This window comes from Natator depressus, chromosome 1, assembly GCF_965152275.1.
Source record: "Natator depressus isolate rNatDep1 chromosome 1, rNatDep2.hap1, whole genome shotgun sequence".
In the NCBI taxonomy this organism is placed as follows: Eukaryota; Metazoa; Chordata; order Testudines; family Cheloniidae; genus Natator; species Natator depressus.
Window position 1 is genome coordinate 110,032,847 of NC_134234.1, and position 18,075 is coordinate 110,050,921.

The window sequence follows — 18,075 nt, forward strand, 5'->3', positions numbered from 1 at the left end:
CCAACAATATCATGAGTGGAGGTACCTTGAAAACAAAACCCCGCGGTCCCAATTATATGACCTCATCCATCTCACATGAAAATGGTTACGAACTGAGTCCCAGAGTCCAGAAGAGATACTAGAGGTTCTGGTCATCGACTGATACATGAGGGAACTACTGCCAGACCTTCGTGCCTGGGTAAGCCAGAACGAACCCTCCACCTATGACGAGGTTGTCGCGCTGGTAGAGAAGCGAAGGACAACAAGGGAACTGACCCAACCACTGAAGGAAGAGGCACCCCAGATTAAACTAGCAGCACCAAGCCCCAGAGCTTAGGCAAATGGGCCTCTTGGAGGGCCCAGGTGGAAAAAGAGAGAGGCTGAAGGACCATTGGAGGCCACAAAGAGTCAGAGCACTGAGGGGGAAAGAGGATAGTGTCATTAGACTGCCCAAACTGAGAGACTGGGGAATGCCTAGGGCCCCATACAGATGTTACACCTGCCGGGAGTGGGGACACATAGCTGCACAGTGTCCCAAAGCCGAGGAGCCTATGCAGAGTAACCTGGGGAACTGGGCAGACCCATGCTCCCTAATTCACCTGGTGGGGGTCACATTAACTCCGCATATGTACACCAGACCAGTAAAACTAAATGGGGCAGAAACCATGGCACTGGTTGATTGGGGGAGTGCTATCACGCTTATTTCAGGGAAGCTTGTGAAGCGTAGTCAGCTGTTGCAGGCAAAGTACACAGAGGTGACATGTGTCCATGGGACAGTTAGTTATTACCCCACCATCCCGATAAAAACTGAAATCCAGGGGAACATTACTGAAGTAGTAGCAGGTGTAGTCCCTAAACTCCCATACCCAGTGCTTATAGGGAGGGACTTTCTAGGGTTTGGAGACTTACTCCCGGTAGGGGGATTGGAGAAAGGAGGAAACCCTGGAGTTAGTGAGACATCCACAATACTGTCAACCCCCAATCTTCTCTGAAATATCCCCAGATTTGTTCTCCACTCCCAGGCAGGGTAGAAAGACAAAAAGGGAAAGAAGGGCAGCTAAGGCCTTGGGAACCCAAATACTGACCCAAAGCCAGAGGGTTGCTCTCATAGATAGGCAGACCTGAGCAGCTGAAAAGGAGGCAGCCCAGGAGGGAGAAGCACCTGAGTCTGACCTGCACCCTAATGTCTCTGAAACAGTAGAGGTGACCGAGACTTGCCCCCTAGATCTCGGGCAGATTAGCCCAGGGAGGGAAAATTTTGGATGGGACCAGGCTGAAGACCCAAGGTACGACAACATTAGGAAGGAGGTGACCAAAATAGCTGGGGTCGCCATGGAAGGGAAAACCCGGGGACCAGGACCCTACTTCATAATGAAGAAGGATCTCTTCTACCGGGTTGCACCAGTACAGGGGCAGAAGGTACAGCAGATCCTAGTACCTCAAAAACACCAGAATGCTGTATTAAGTCTGGCCCATAGTCATCTTTTTGGGGGGCATCTGGGGGTAGAGAAGACCCTGGCATGGGTCCTACGACAGTTCTTCTGGCCTGGAGTACATGAAGAAGTGCGGAAGTACTGTGCGTCCTGCCCAGAGTGTCAGCTGCACAGTCCCTGTCCCCACCTGAGGGCACCTTTAGTACCTCTTCCCATCATAGAGGTCCCCTTCGAGCGAATAGCCATGGAGCTAGTGGGATCCCTGGAGAAGATGGCTAGGGGCGACTAATATATACTTGTTGTTTTGGACTTTTGGGACACCCTACAACCTTACCTTATGTTTGCCATCCGGGAGGTACCTCAGGCCTCAACTGGGTTTTCCCCCTTTGAGTTATTATATGGGCGCCACCCTCGTGGCATACTAGATATTGCCAAAGAGATCTGGGAAGAGGAACCCAATGAGGGGAGAAATATAACTGAACATATGTTGTAGATGCGAGACCGGATAGCCCGGGTCACCCCTATTGTACGGGAACATTTGGAAACGGCGCAGGAGGCCCAGCAAACCCATTACAATCACCAGGAAAATGTCCGACAATTCCAACCAGGGGATCGGGTAATGGTATTGGTACCTACGGCAGAAAGCAAGCTTTTGGCTCAATGGCAGGGGCCCTATGAGGTGGTTGAAACTGTGCGGGAAGTAACCTACAAGGTGCGGCAGCCTGGACGCCGGAAACAAGAACAGCTTTATCACATTAACCTCTTAAAACCTTGGCATCCATGAGTGGCATGTGTAGTGGCCCAAGAGGCCCCGAACCAGGGAAATAACCTGCACGAGCAGATCAGGATATCCCCGATCTGACACTGAACCAGAAAAAGGCGGTTTCGGAGATGATCAGCCAGTACCAAGACGTGTTTTCAACTAAACCAGGCCAGACCACAAAAATATATCACCACATTATCACAGACCCTGGGGCGAAGGTTACTTTAAGGCCCTTCTGGGTCCCAGTGGCAAAAAGGGAGGAGATCAAGGCAGAGGTAAAAAAGATGTTGGCACTGGGAGTCATTGAAGAGTCCCATAGTCAATGGTCGAGCCCGATTGTGTTGGTGCCCAAACCCAATGGCATCACTAGGTTTTGTAATGACTTTCGCTGGCTGAATGAGATATCCAAATTTGATGCAAACCCCATACCCCGTATTGATAAGTCAGTTGACTGCCTGGGCAATGCCCGATTTTTGACCACCCTTGATTTAACAAGAGGATATTGGCAGATTCCCCTTGTCAAAGAGGCGAAAGAAAAGATGGCATACTCTACACCCGAGGGTCTGTTTCAATATACTGTTCTTCCTTTTGGACTGCATGGGGCACCTGCCACCTTCCAGCGTCTTATGGACAAGCTCCTGCAGCCCCATACCAGTTATGCAGCTGCGAACCTGGATGATGTGATTATTCACACCCCTGACTGGGAGACCCACTTGGAAAAGGTGGAAGGGGTACTGGACATGCTAAGACGGGCCGGCCTCACAGCCAACCCAGCCAAGTGTGCTATAGGGCTAGCTGAGGCTAAATACCTTGGCTACATTGTAGGAAGGGGCATGGTCAAGCCCCAACTAAACAAACTGGAGGCTATCCAAAATTGGCCCCAGACTAACTGGAAAAAGCAAGTCCGGGCATTCCTGGGTGTGGTGGGGTACTACTGGCGATTTATTCCCCATTTCGCCACCAGAGCGAGTCCCCTGACGGACCTGATAAAAGCCCAAAGTGCAGAGTGGACAGATGCCGGAGAAAAAGCATTCATAGATCTACAGACAGCCTTCTGCAGTAACCCTGTGCTTGTAGCCCCAGACTTCAACAAAGAGTTCATTTTACAGACAGATGCTTCTGAAGTAGGATTGGGAGCTGTCCTATCACAGATGGTTGGAGACAAAGAACACCCGATCCTCTACCTCAGCAGGAAACTCCTCCCGAGAGAGCAGAAGTATGCAGTGGTTGAGAGTGCCTTGCTGTGAAATGGGCCATGGAAACACTACGTTATTACCTGCTGGGACAATGGTTTACCCTTGTGACCGACCATGCACCCCTCCAGTGGATGCAGCGAAATAAAGAGAAGAACCCAAGGGTGACCAGATGGTTCCTGTCCCTACAACCTTTTCAATTCACCATGCAACACTGGGCTGGAAGCCACCATGGCAATGCAGACGGCTCATCACGGGTACACTGCCTGACATCCCAAGTTGCCGAACCCCATGGTGTTGAGGGGGGAGGAATATATGACAGGGTCAGCCCAGATGGCTACAGGAGAGTGATAGAAGGCAGATATATTAGCCCCAAGTTAATCAGGTCCCTTTTCCCTGGGTAAGGTAATAGGGGCAGTTCCAGAACAATGAGGAACTTGCTGGAACCAATTAAGGCAGACAGGCTAATTAGGACACCTGGAGCCAATTAAGAAGCTGTTAGAATCAATTAAGACAGGCAGGCTAATCAGGGCACCTTCTTTTTAAAAGGGCCTCACTTCAGTCAGTGAGGGGTGCGCAAGGAGCTGAGAGGGTATGTTGCTGGAGGACTGAGGAGTACAAACGCTACCTGGCATCAGGAGGAAGGTCCTGTGGTGAGGATACAGAAGGTGTTGGGAGGAGGCCATGGGGAAGTAGCCCAGGGAGTTGTAGCTATCACACAGGCGTTACATGAAACACTGTGGACAGCTGTGATCCACAGGGGACCCTGGGCTAAAATCTGGAGTAGAGGGCGGGCCTGGGTTCCCCCCATCCTCCCAACTCCCTATTAGATACAGGAGGAGTTGACCTGGACTGTGGGTCCCACCAGAGGTGAAGGTCCCTGGCCTGATCCCCAACCCACTAGATGGACCAGCAGAGACTGCAGGGATTGTTGTCCTTCGTTTTCCCCATGCTGGCCAGTGATTAGGTTAGCTGAGTGAACGGCAGGTAAGCAAATCCACCAATAAGCGCAGGACACACCAAGGCAGAAGAGGAACTTTGTCACAATATTTTATAATGACCATCAAGTTCAGAACATTACAATCTTTCATTAAAGCCTTTACTCAACATATTTTATACACAGTAACATTGCATACAACTAGTTGATTCAATTGCTTACTCTTTGGGGATCAGGCCCTCTGTTCTCTGCTTGGGGTGCTGGATTCTGATTGTCACCGTAGCATTACCCATTAATGAGCCTTATTATACTGGAATCTATAAAGTTTCTCCAGCAGACTCCCTCATTATGCCTTGTATGGCTAAGAGAACAGAGTGCAAATACCAGGTCTCATCAGAGGATCATGAACATTTTTACTCTCCCAACTCCCAAGATCCTTGATGCTCACTGCAGTGAATGAAAAGACTTAAGAGGGGCATTCAAAGTCTACCCCAAGGATAAAGACTTGAAAAAGCTGGACATATTTGGTAGAAAGATTTATTTTAACTTCAGGGCTACAAATTTGTAGAGCCAACCATCAAGCACTGTTGGCTAGGTATGATTTCTTCAACTGGCATGCACTATCCAACTTCCTGGATAGAATACCAGAGGAATCCAAGGAGGAGTTCCAGGAAATGTCCATATAGGTCATCTGGTGGTAAGAACATCCTTCCAAGTAGCCTTTGATGTGACAGATTCAGCAGCCAGAGTGATGGCAATTGCAGTCACTAAGTGCCACTCCTCTTGGTTGCAATTTTCCTGTATGCCTATGGAAGTCCAACAAACAATAAAAATAAAATAAAAAATAAATAAAAAACTCTACTTTTTGAGAAAACTAACCCCTTTTCTGGGAAGACAGACAAAGCCCTGCATTCCCTCAAGGATTCTAGGGCTACCTTTGGGCATCTACATTCCATCTTCAAAGAGGAAACAATGCCATTCTCAATTCCAACAGAAGCAGACATTCTATCCCACAAGACAGCCTGAATAAGCTAAAAGGTGGGATGAGTCTCAAAGGAGTCCACCACCAGCTCCTCCTCCTGCATTGGCTTTGTCCAAACAACCGTCCACCCTGAAGCAGTCCATTTGATTCTTTGGTCAAGGTCAGCATATCAATCTATCCAGATCTACCTTGTCCTCCTCCTCCCTTTTGGAACAGTTGTTCCTCAGTGCTTGGAGCCTTGTTACAATACACCAGTGGATTCTAAACACCACTGGATTATACTCTGCACTGTCTCTGAATTCCTTCCTTCCACCCACCCCTTCTTTGTCCCTTTTTCAAAGGCCAATCTCACAAGGCTGTTCTCAAGCAACAAATACAGCGTCTTCTCAAGTTGAGAGCCATAGATGAGGTGCCTCTGCAACACTGGGGAAAGGGGTTTTACTCTCATCGTTTCTTCATGCCAAAGTCCAAAGGAGATCTGAGGCCTATCCTACCTAGATCTACAAAACAAACAAATACATTAAAACATATAAAGTTTTGTATAGTTTCCCTAGCTTCTGTTATTCCTTCCCTGGATCACAATGATGGGTATGTTTCCCTTAAGTTGAAAGATGCTTATTTTCATGTGACTATCTACCTAGGCCACAAAAGATTCCCTAGTTTCACGGATGCAAATGCTCATTATCAGTGTATAGTCCTCCCCTTTGGCCCATCATCAGCCGCCAGGGTCTTCACAAAATGCATGACAATAGTGGTTGCTGACCTCAGAAGGATTGATTTGAGGCTGCTCCAAGCACCAGACAGAGGACATCATCAGACAAATCCAGTGCCTTAGGCCTGATAATCAACAAGGGCAAGTCAATCCTGTAACCTGTTCAGCTGATCGAGTTTACTGGAATTGTCCTCAGTTCAAATACAGTAGCAACTTATTTGCCCCAGTCCAGGTTGGAAGAGATTCTGGACTTATGCATGCCCTGCAGGCCCATCCCTCTGATGAAAGTAAGAAACTGCCTAAGACTCCTAGAACATATGGCGATTTGCACGCATGTACTCAGCGTGCCATCCTCTACCTCTTGTGCATGTATGGGTGGTTGAAGTCTGTGTACCATTCATCAAGACACTTGCTGGACATGCTGATTCATGTACCTGCAAGATTTCTTTCTTCCTTGAAGTGGTGGAGTTGCTTGCTTGCCTCCCTCAGGAAGCAGATTGCTCTGTGGTAGTTCAAAATATTTTACTGAACATGTTAGGGGAAATCAACCTAGTTAGCATATGTGACTCCATTTTGGGTTTCCTCTCGGCCATTAACTAGAAGCGAGCACATCACGTACCAAGGAAGGATCCTTCAAGGTGGACAGCGGGACAGTTTCAAGATAAGGGAAACAAAGGAGAGAGGAACCAGCTGACATGCCTGAAATAGTTGCCACTTCAGCTTTTTTGCATGGGGAAGGTGGCTGCAGGGGATTGGTAATAGGTAAGGAGAAGGCCTGTTTATTGGTTTAGGCCCCCTGAGGTACACAGGCAGGATGTTTTGCCAACAGTATATAATCTTTGTGTAACCTGTAATCGGGGTCCCGTTCTGCTTAACAGAGCGGTACCACACTCGAGCGTAATAAACCTACAAACTTTGAGATACTCTGCAGTTTGTCTTTATTTGGTTGCCTCAGCCTAGAAACTAACTGTACGTGTCCTAACTGGAATAATTTGTAACAAACAGCAGAAAACCTTCTACAGGATACATTACTTTATTAAATGAACGTGTTTCTCCATCTAGTCTTAGCAATGAGGCATCCTTTCCTTGCAGACTCAACTCCATGATATCCTGGAATATTTGTTGTCCCTGAACAAACAAGGTCTCTCAGTTAGTTCCCTGAGGGTTCACTTGGCTGCAGTTTCAGTTTTCCACCCTCTGATAGGGGGTAGATTGGTGTTTTCTAATCCCATGACTATTAGATTTTTAAAGGGTATAGATAGACTATCCACCTTTCACCTCAGCCAAAAAATGTACTTACAATCTCTCTTCCTCAAGACACGTAATCATGAGGATGAAGAGAGACACCATATTTTAGATGAGTAGAGCCCTGACCTTCATCTTAGGTAGGAGTAAGCCATTCTGTGCATTTATTCAGCTGTTTGTCTCCTTTGAGAACAGAATGAATGAGCATGTGTTGCACATGTCCATTCCACAATCCACTTTCCTTATCTGCTTCTATGTTTAGTTCATTCTGGATTCCAGTGCAAAAGAACTGAAGGGGGGCCAGAGTGCCTCCACCTTCTGCAGACACCAGGTGCATGCATTGCCCTGACAGCTACTGCTATGGGGAAAATCTCCAGCTTTGAAACACTGGATGTGAACACACCTAACATGGAATAGACGTGTGCAACACATCTTGAAGAACCACAGAAAAGGTAAATAACCATTTTTCCACACATCCTCCCCGAATAGTGATACCACTATCCCTGGACACGATTTCACAGGACAATGGGAAGTCTGTGCATCCAGATCCAGCATCCCCGCAACTCAATACCTAGATGCTGTCTTGTTGACTGATTTGGAAGAGATATGTTCCAGAGGGCTGCAGTACATCTTAATACAAAGTAGAAAGGATTTGGCAAGATCTACTTATGCTACCAAATGGAAAAGCTTTTCAGTCTGGTTGTCTTAACATAACCTGTTTCCAACTCATACTGCAATTTTTTTATATCCTCAACTACATATTATCACTTAAGAATTTGGGTCTCTCTATTAGCGTACTCCAGGTTCACCTAGCAGCCATGTCAGCACATCACACACCTATTCAAAACTACAATATTTTTTCTCATCCAACAATAGTCAAATTTCTCACCAGTATAAGAGCCTTATCCCCCCTAGGATACGAATGCTGTCCTCCAGGGATTAATGGCTCCTCTCTTTGAACCCTTAACTACTAATTCTTTACTGCAACTCTCTTTGAAGACAGTATTCTTAGTAGTAATCACCTCAATCCACAGAATAAAGGAGTTGCAAGCCCTCATGATTAGACCACTGTATAAAACTTTTCATACAGACGAGGTCACATCCTAAATTTCTCCCAAAAGTAGTTTAGGATTTTCACCTAAATCAAATGATATACTTACCATTTTTTCCCCCAAAGCCACATTCTTCCTGAAGGGGAACCAAGATGTCCTTACAGCGCTATACTTTTATTTAGATAGAACAAAGACATTTGCTGAAAGATCAAAGCATCAGGCTTTCCAAAGATTGTCCAAATGTGTTTCAGAGCTGCACCACCTTTCACCAACTGGTCCAAAAGGTGTTACTTTACTCAGCGTTGCAATGACTAACTCATTTAGGAGCCTAAATCTTATTTTCAAGAGGGATTTAGGCATATAGGAGCCAAAATCCTATTAACTGTCAATGAGTTTTAGGCTCCAAAATGTCAAAAGCACTTTTGCAAATTATATTTAGGCTCCTAAATCAGTTAGACATTGTAACTCTAAGGTCAGCAATGTCTAATTTCCTTTAAAAATCTTAGCCTTATTTCCTAACTTGGATCAGTTAATGGAAGGTTTGCCAACTCCTTCACATAGCTGCTCTAATTTCCAAAGCAGTTGTGAAAAGTATATCCTTTCCCGAGACATCTCCCCAAAGAATCAGCTACATCTTCCATTTTCCTCGCAAACATTTCTTGGGGCTAGAGGGTAATTGAGAGATATTTGGATCAGGAACACACACCCTATAATAGCCCAGATCTCTCTCTCAACTATTTACCTTGTAGATTCCTGGACTGTTCTTGACTCAATCAGCTATCTTAGCTAACTTCTCTAAGAACTAGGGAAAATAGCATGGGCGGCGGGTATAATAGACCAGGGAAGGCCTTGCTTTCTCTGGAGCTGCCGCTGGATACCTGGGCCGTGGTGGCCCCAGCCCTTCCCTGAGATCCTCACTGCCGCCTCCGATTCCACACCACCTCCCATCCCCGCTGGTCGCTGCGTCCCTCCTCCTCCGGATGGGGGAGTGAGGAGGAATGCGGAGGGCCAGTGGACTGAGCAGGCTTGGCCGGGTGCTGGGGCCAGTGGCTCGGCGGGCAGGGTCGTCGGGGGCGGGAGGAACTGGTGGTAGGTGGCACTGCCTGGCTCTGGCAAGTGGGCCGATGGCTCAGCCCGGCAGGCACTCGGGGGCTGGCAGCTTGGCTCAGCCCAGCCCAGTGCTGAGGCCGGTGGCTCGGCCCAGTGCTGAGGCTGGCGGCTTGGCCCAGAGCTGGTGGAGGTCAGCAGCTTGGGCCAGCCTGGTGCTGGGGGAGGCCAGTGGCTCGGTGCGGCTCGGGTTGGGGGAGGGAAGAGACGTCAGGGCGGAGGGACCAGTAGCTTGGCCTGGCGCTCGGGGGGGTGTTGGGTTCGGGGGTGCCAGCGGCTCTGCCCAGTGTGGCTGGGGTAGGCGGGCCAGGGCTCCTCCTGTTGCGAGGGCCCCTCAGAGTCAGGGCTTTTCCTTTTACAGAGTGAGAGGATAGTTTCGGGGCTCCAGCATGTGGGGCGGAGGGCAGGGCTGGCAGGCTTGCTTCCACAAAGCGGGGTTGTCAAGGTTCCTTCCCCACTCTGAACTCTAGGGTACAGATGTGGGACCTGCATGAAAACCTCCTAAGCTTACTTCTACCAGCTTAGGTTAAAACTTCCCCAAGGTACAAACTATTTTACCCTTGGACTTCCACTGCCACCACCAAACTTTATCTGGGTTCCTGAAAAAACGTAGTTTGGAAACGTCTTTCCCCCCCAAAATCCTCTCAACCCTTGCACCCCACTTCCTGGGGAAGGTTTGGTAAAAATCCTCACCAATTTGCATAGGTGACCACAGACCCAAACCCTTGGATCTTAGAACAATGAAAAAGCATTCAGTTTTCTTACAAGAAGACTTTTAATAGAAGTAAAAAAGAATCATCTCTGTAAAATCAGGATGGTAAATACCTTACAGGGTAATCAGATTCAAAACATAGAGAATCCCTCTAGGCAAAACCTTAAGTTACAAAAAAGACACACAGACAGGAATATTCATTCTATTCAGCACAGCTATTTTCTCAGCCATTTAAAGAAATCATAATCTAACACATACCTAGCTAGATTACTTACTAAGTTCTAAGACTCTATTCCTGTTCTGTCGCCGGCAAAAGCATCACACAGACAGACACAGACCCTTTGTTTTTCTCCCTCCTCCCAGCTTTTGAAAATATCTTGTCTCCTCATTGGTCATTTTGGTCAGGTACCAGCGAGGTTACCTTTAGCTTCTTAACCCTTTACAGGTGAGAGGATCTTTCCTCTGGCCTGGAGGGATTTCAAAGGGGTATACCCTTCCCTTTATATTTATGACAGGGGTTCACCCTGCCGCCCATGGAAAATAGGATTATCCTCTGTGGGGCCACTGTTTTGGTGCTTCTCCTCTGTGGAGATCTATTTGGCATCAGATGAATCCACCAGTAAAAAAAAAAAAAATAAAATAAAAAGAAATGCTCCCAGCTGCACTGAGGTCCTTTTTACTTCAGCCTCTTGTTTGGAAGGTTTACTTCATCAAATTAGCTGTAGATCCACATGTCATGGAGTGTGGGGGAGTCAGGGCCCTGCACTCCCCCCTTCCTGCGATTCACTATGACTCTCAGCCAGCCAGTAAAACAGAAGGTTTATTAGACAACAAGAACACAGTTGAAAGCAGAGCTTGTAGGTACAGACAACAGGACCCCCTCAGTCAGGTCCATCTTGGGGGACAGGGAGCCTAGACCCCGGTCCTGGGTCTCCCTCCATTTCTCCAGCCAGCTCCAAAACTGAAATCCAACTCCAACAGTCTTAGCCAGCTACACAACCCGGCTCCTCCTCCAGCCACTGTCCACCTTCTTGGGCAGAAGGTGTCACCTGGCCCCATGCCCCTCCTGGGCTCAGAGTCATCAACTTCGCTGATGTTGGCACAGGGTACTTCAGTGATGTAGCTACCCCACTGGGTTTATTGGGGGTCTTGATCTGCTCTTATATGGGTGATAACTGAATTCGAGAACTCAATATCCTTTGCTGACACAGAATTTAGTTTCAAGTCTTTACCCTTTGAAGCAATCTGTGCCTGCATCACTTGGACTTTCAGAGTCTAATCGGAATGCCACAAGTTGGGATATTTCTTCAGTGCATGAGGTGACATCATTCTGCAGACAAATCAGGCATTTCTGCATATTGTGGTCAACTCTGGAGATAGATTATGCAAAGAAAAGAGGCTATTTTGTACATAGTTTTGCCACACTGACATGGTTTGAAGTTGAGTGGCCTATTCTCCTCCTTTGAAAATATACTTGAAAGAAAATTGAGTGGCAGAGCATAGAAAAAGCCAACACTAAAAGACTTCTGGCACCATGAACACCATGATCAACCAGGTGCTGATGCTCCAAAATATCTGAGAAATGCAAAGCACAGGAGCATTCTGAGTCAGGCATTAGTGTGCTGAGAAACAGTCAAGACTCTTGCTCTGAAGCAAGCACTGGAGCTCTGGGACAGATACCATAGTGGTAAAGAAAAGCCCACTCAGGTGTGGACATGCCAAAGCATGGGAGCTGGAGAATTCAGGGGGGGAAAGCATTGCCTAAACACTGCAGCAGGCATAAAGCACAACATAAAACAAGTGCCAAACCTCCTCAGAGCATGTTAGAATAGTTAATCCAATTACCTCACAAGTAGTTTATGCAACTGCACTGGACTGCCTGGAAGATATGACTAACATGGTAAGGTTATATAACAACTGTCAATAGAACAGCGATTCTCAAACTCTGGGTCAGGACCCCAAAGTGGATCGGGACCCCATTTCACTGTGGTCACCAGGGCTGGCTTAGAGTTGCTGGGGCCCGGAGCCCAAGCCCACGCCTGAGCCCAGCCTCAGGTTTCAACACTTGGTGTCAGGGCTAGGTTACAGGACGCCTGCCTGGAGCTGAAGCCTTTGGGCTTTGCCCCCCTCCTCCCCTTGCCTCGGGTGGCGGGGCTCAGGCTTCAGTCCCCCCTTCTGGGGTTGTGTAGTAATTTTTGTTGTCAGAAGGGGGTCGCGGTGCAAAGAAGTTTGAGAACCCCTGCAATAGAAGAATTTGAGCAACAAAAAAATATTTTCTCTTGATGGTGCTGCTTTGCTGACTGTGATCAAGAAAGAACTGACTCAAACATTTGGAGAGAAGCAGGATGGCATGCCATAGCTGGTAGTAGACCTGTTTCATGCTACATCCTACTACTGCTGCCCTCAATGATCTAAAAGCCTCTAGAGCTAGGTCTCTTTTCCCAGTCTGCACAGATGTTATCTCTAAATACTTTTTCCTTACCTATTCTTTCTTTGTAAGGGGATAAATCAGTCACCAGTTATTCTCAGTCCAAAAATAATCTCTAGCATATATTTTTCCTCTTTGCTTTTAAGCTGTCACTTGCTGCTTAAATAATTGCTGCCTTCCTCTTGCACAAAAATCTAAAACACTTTTCAAAGAAAAGTCTTTGAACCTTACACCATGATTTTTACATTTTTGAAAGCAGTTTTATTTGTGTACCAGCTCCTTTTTCTACAGTCACTGCTTCATTCTTCTAGATTTGAAGATTCGAAGGATGCTCCATTTTGCAAAAAGGTCATAGTTTATCCTGATGAAATCACAGTTCTCTAAATTTTAAAAACCTAGCATGGTGGAGAAGAAAAAGGAGTCTTAAAAGACCACAAACCATGCTATAGAACTTACTATGCAGTACAATTCTGTCATAGCTGTCATGAGTACAGTATCTCACTGTGTCTGCTTCAACCAGCAGAGCTTGCAGAGGAGCAAATTTGCCCTCTAATTTAAACTACTTTAAAATTACATGTTTAAAATGGGGCATTCTAAGTGCTCCTGCCCTGATAATCATGAGACAGTGGGTGAGGAGGAAGTAACATAAGCATTATTCAGAGGTTGGTTAGGGCTGGTTACTAAAATGCTGTTGCAATGGATGCAGATCCCATACATCAGACAACACCCTCATGCTTTGTTTTGACCGTGAGCTCTGCCATTAGTGTGCCCAGCAATATCATTATGGCAACAGAAGAGAAATGTTCTGCTAGTGAACCTGGGGCTAGGTCTGCTAAGACACCTGAAGACCCAGCACCTGGGCAACAAGCCCTAGGCCTGCAGCCAGGGAAGAAGGGGATATGGGCTGAGTGCCCCAACCCAGCCATAATCAGCACAGGCGGGTCACTGTACAGTCTTGATCTCTTCTCCCTTTGCTTGACGCCCACAGGTGGGAAGCAAGCAGCTCAGCGCTTACACAGCCCGGGCCCAGCCACCCCCTCGAGTAACGCCTCGTGCCACAGCGCAACGGCTGCTTTTCACTGACTAACCGCCAGCTCTCGCGCCCATGCTTCCCGCGCACTTGTTCCCAGAGGAGGGCGGGGAATCCATGGGCGCGAAAAAGCCGCGCATGCGCTTTTCACGGACGGCGGGTGGAGGGACCACTGGTCTCTCCGCGTGTGCCCTGTGCGAGGCACGTTACACCTTGTGACGTCAGCGCGCAGCGTCACGCGGGTGGGACGTACAAAAGTGTAAGTTTCAATTTTTTTTTTGTGCCAACGGAAAAATTTTTCTAGGGCCGCATCCGCGTGTCGGAGCCGGGGAGGGGCGGCTGCGCCCCCGCCCCCACACAGGGAGCCCTCCGAGGGGAGGGGGGAGCCTGCGCAGGTGTGCGGGGAGCGGGCGGGTGGGCTAGAAGGGAGGGACGCGGGGACAAGGAAGAGTGAGACTGACACGTGGGGGGGCCGGGAGCGAGACCCCCCGATTGGGCCTGGGGCCAATGACAGCCCCGGAGCCCCCTCCCCCCCCCCCCCGACATTGGAGGCCCGTGAGCTGCACATGTGCAGTCGGCGCCCCCCGCCGTGTCTCCGCAGAGCGGCGCTGTGGGGGCGGGCGGGGGACGGACGGAGGGAGGCTGCTGTCCGCCGCCGGCCGCTCAGGTGCAGGCACCGTTCGGCAGGTGGGAGGTGCTGCTGCGCCGGAGGATGGGTTTGGGCGGGACGTGGGGAGGGGGCGCGGGATCTGCCCGGGTGGGTGGGGGAGATGGTGCCTCCGGCCCCTGAGTCAGGCAAGCCCAGTGCCTCGCGCGGCCCCGCGCCAGCTTGGGCGGGCGGGCCCCTGGCGGGGGGCGGTCTGAGGCGCTGTTGGGGCTGCCCGTCTGTGAGGAGCCTCAGGGGCGCCGCGTCCTCCTTCGCCTCCCATCGCAGCTGCGGCCCGTCTGCCTGCGCCCGCCGCCGGGTACGGGGGGCTGTCAGGGGGCTGGCCGCAGAGGCCTAGTGTCTGTGGCGAAGCTGACAGGTCCGGCATAGAGGCGCCCCCACTCCTGTGCAGAGGCCTGGCCTGGGGGGAGGAGGGGCGGGGGTAATGTTGCAGAGGGCACAGCTGGACCGTGACCGGCCCGGTGTGGGCTTAGACTGCCAGCGCAGGCCGCCTGCCGCCCTGCTGGGCTCCTCCATGTATATTTGGGGTGGGGAAGCCCCTGGAGCTAGGGGGCGAATTGTGACAGCTTCCCCGAGCTGCAGGGAGGTCGTTCCCCTGTGGGGGGTTGTGCGGCTGTTCACCGAGAGTAAGTTGATGATGCCAGAAAACTTTTTAAATATTGCGAGACACGTTCTAAAGTAAAGAAATATATGCTTGTAGTTAATAAATTACATTTTACCGACTTCTGCAATTCACTATTATAGCTGGTGTTGTCTTGACTTTCTTTTTAGAAAATAACATCACTGTTCCTGTTTCCTTCTGTGGGCATCAAGCATTTAAGCGCCTTGATTTCTAGGCATAGGTAACATGGCAAAAGATGTAAGTATATTTATTTCATATTATATGTGGAAGTATAAGTAATAGAATATTTCCTTGTTCTTGCTAATAAAAATAAAGCAGGCCATACATCCCACAGATGGCATTAGGGGATATGAAGACCTGCTTTTTGTATCTTATTTAAAATAGGGTTTGCAGTGCATCTGTCACTGTTTTCACATAGAAAGTTTAGAATAGAATTATTAGCTCTTGTACTATAAAAAGGCTTTAGATTTAAGAGAATCTGCAGACATTTGTTCTGTGCAACAAAACAAAAAGCCACCATCTTGCTGAAAAGCATTTTGTGATGCAGGCATTTTGTATACTTGTAGTAGAGGTTATGAAAACTGCTTTTCACTGCTGTGCTTAATACAAAAACAAAATAATGAAATTGTTGTTCAGTCTGAGTGTTGTCAGTGAAGTACCTTTCATTAAGTTACCTGTTTGTTGATAAAACAGGTACACCGGGAGCACCACTGTCAGTGTTTCCCTGCAATTCAACCCTGTTTAGGGGTGAGAGGGTCCTTCAGTCTCCATTCCCTTTTCTTTTCCGCCCTTTCTCTTCTGAGACAGACAAAATGAACCTACTTAATGCCATCAGGAATTGGCCTCAGGCAACTATTTTTTTTTCCACATAGACCATCAAGTTCATACCACTAACCTAGAGGTGAGTGATAATAAAAGGAGGGTTTATCTCTTGAGCCATCTATTCTTACAATTCCCTTTTTAATACCTCTGTAACTATCAGAAAAATTACATTTAAATATAAGACAGTATTTTTAAATGTAAACTTCTGTTCACTAACAGTCCTCATTTAATATCCTTAGGCTTTCATACTTGCATGTTACATTGCTAGTAAAGTATTCTGATATTTTGATTTGCATATTGATATGTTTTTTGCATATTTTCTAAAAAATACTAAGCAAAACAGCATTTTTAAAAAGGTTTTAGATTATGGCATAAGGTTTGATGTGAGACAATATTGCAACCTTCCAAACAGTGTGACACAGATAGAACTTAAGTAATCCTTGGTTTAAAGAATTAATATTGTAGAGCACTGATGTGGTTTAAAAACCACTTAAAACCCCCTAATGAGTGGTGTGGCAACCAAATAGAAAAAACAGTCAAGGCTTGCCAGGAAAAGACAAAGGAAGTGAATTACGTTAAAGATAGCAAAAGGCCTTATGGGTGGGAGGGAAGAAAGTAGGCCCATTGAGAGGATGACATAAAAGATGGTTGAAAATGACGGAGATACTGAAGTCCTTTTGTTTAAATCCCTCCTAAGCTATGTCTACGCTACAGATACAGCTGTACTGCTGTAAGGTCTCCCATGTAGCTGCTCCACACTGGCGGGAGAGCGTCTCATGCCAGCATAGCGCCGTCCACACTGGTGCTTTTATCGGCAAAACTTACGTTGGTCAGGGGTGTGGGTTTTTTCACACCCTTGACTGACAAGTTTTGCTGACAACTCCCCCCCCCCCCAAAAAAAAAAAAAAAAAGTGTGTGGGAGAATTTAGAAAACTAGGAAATGAGGAAGAACTTAATGAGTATTGATGAAGAGCATGTAAGGAGCGTACTTGGGGAACAAAAGTGTATACCACTCATCCAGTTCAGCTGATATGGACCATAAGATATTAGGATAACTTGCAAACTTATATGTAGTTATGTATAGTTTAGTGATAGACAACTGATAGGGTACTAATTGCTTTTTTCCAATTTTCAAAAACGGAAAGAAGAGTGAACCTGATGATTACTGTTCAAAGCCTAACTTCTGTCCTTAGTGAAATAATGGAACAATTTACAAGAGGAAAAAATCCCTAATTTTTTAGGCCTTGATCCTGCAAAGATTTGCACATGCTTAACTTTAAGTGGGTGCATAATCCTGTAGACTTCAGTAGAACTGTTCATGTGTGTAAAAATTAAGTATGTGCATAATTCTGCAGGATTGGGACCTTACTGGATAATTTGCACTGTGACCAGTAAGCAGTATAAATGTGTAAAGAATATTTCTTTCCAAACAAAATCTATTCCTTTTTTTAAAAAATTACAAATTTAATAGCAAAGCAGGGGGATTAAAGAAAGAATATATGGATTTTACTAAAACATTTGGTGAATCTTCCAAAATCTTTATCTGAAAATGTTAGTGACATAGATATAGTGTCCTGTAGACTGAAAACTGGCCAGAGGATTGTGAACAACTGATAATGATAAATGGCAAAGTATTGAGTTTGGGGTAAGTACTAATGGATTTTTTTCTAATGGATAAGGCCCAGAAGCTATTGCAAAGTCTGCTGTAGCTCCAGTCATAAATAACATCTTCATTGAAGAAGAGGGAGTAAAAAGCACATTACAGTTAATATTAAATATAGAGGAGTTGAGAAAACACCAGTGAGGATAGAGAAATAATGCAAAGGGGTGTAGAGAGAGTTAAAAACACAAGTGGGAGAATCCAAATGAATTATAAAATAAAATGCAGGCTAATATTTGAGGAAAATAATTCAGAACACAAATATTCGATAGGGAGAAACCTTGAAATCTGTAATGCTAAAAGAGATGTAGGAGAAGAGCAGCTCAGTTATGAAATTCCAGAATGATCTGGCAGCAAAAATGACCAGTGTCATGTTGGCTAAAGATGCAGAGATATCACATCAAAGAGTGGAGAGGTAGTCAGCAGAACTATACAGAGAGTAACTGGACTCATTTACTGAAAGACCAAAGGACACACTCATTACTAAAAGACTTTAAATTGATTGATTAAATTCAAAGAAGAGATGATGATAAAGTTATTTAAGGGGAGGAAGGAATAACTTGCTAGGGAGAGTTAAGATATTAAAAATGTGTAGCCTGGCTCATTGACAATAGAGAGGGAGCAAAGACCATGGTGTGTGAAGAGTGTTTGCAGCTTGGGGATAGGATAATATGATTTCCCTTTACTTTGGCAGTGATCAGTTTCTGATGAGAGGAATTGAGGTCCCAGAG

At 46.8% G+C, this 18,075-nt stretch overlaps 1 protein-coding gene across 6 annotated transcripts in view; it reads left to right on the forward strand.

Moving 5' to 3' along the window:
* The first annotated feature begins 13,776 nt into the window (after window positions 1-13,776).
* Window positions 13,777-18,075, forward strand: part of TFDP1 (transcription factor Dp-1) — a 114,941-nt gene continuing 110,642 nt past the window's right edge. The window contains exons 1-2 of one of the 6 annotated variants that reach the window (XM_074964171.1): window positions 13,777-13,832; window positions 15,012-15,099. In XM_074964171.1, coding sequence (XP_074820272.1) covers window positions 15,088-15,099 — 12 coding nt within the window. In that variant the 5' untranslated portion in view covers window positions 13,777-13,832; window positions 15,012-15,087. The other 5 variants (XM_074964129.1, XM_074964144.1, XM_074964136.1 and 2 more) reach the window with 5 other exon arrangements.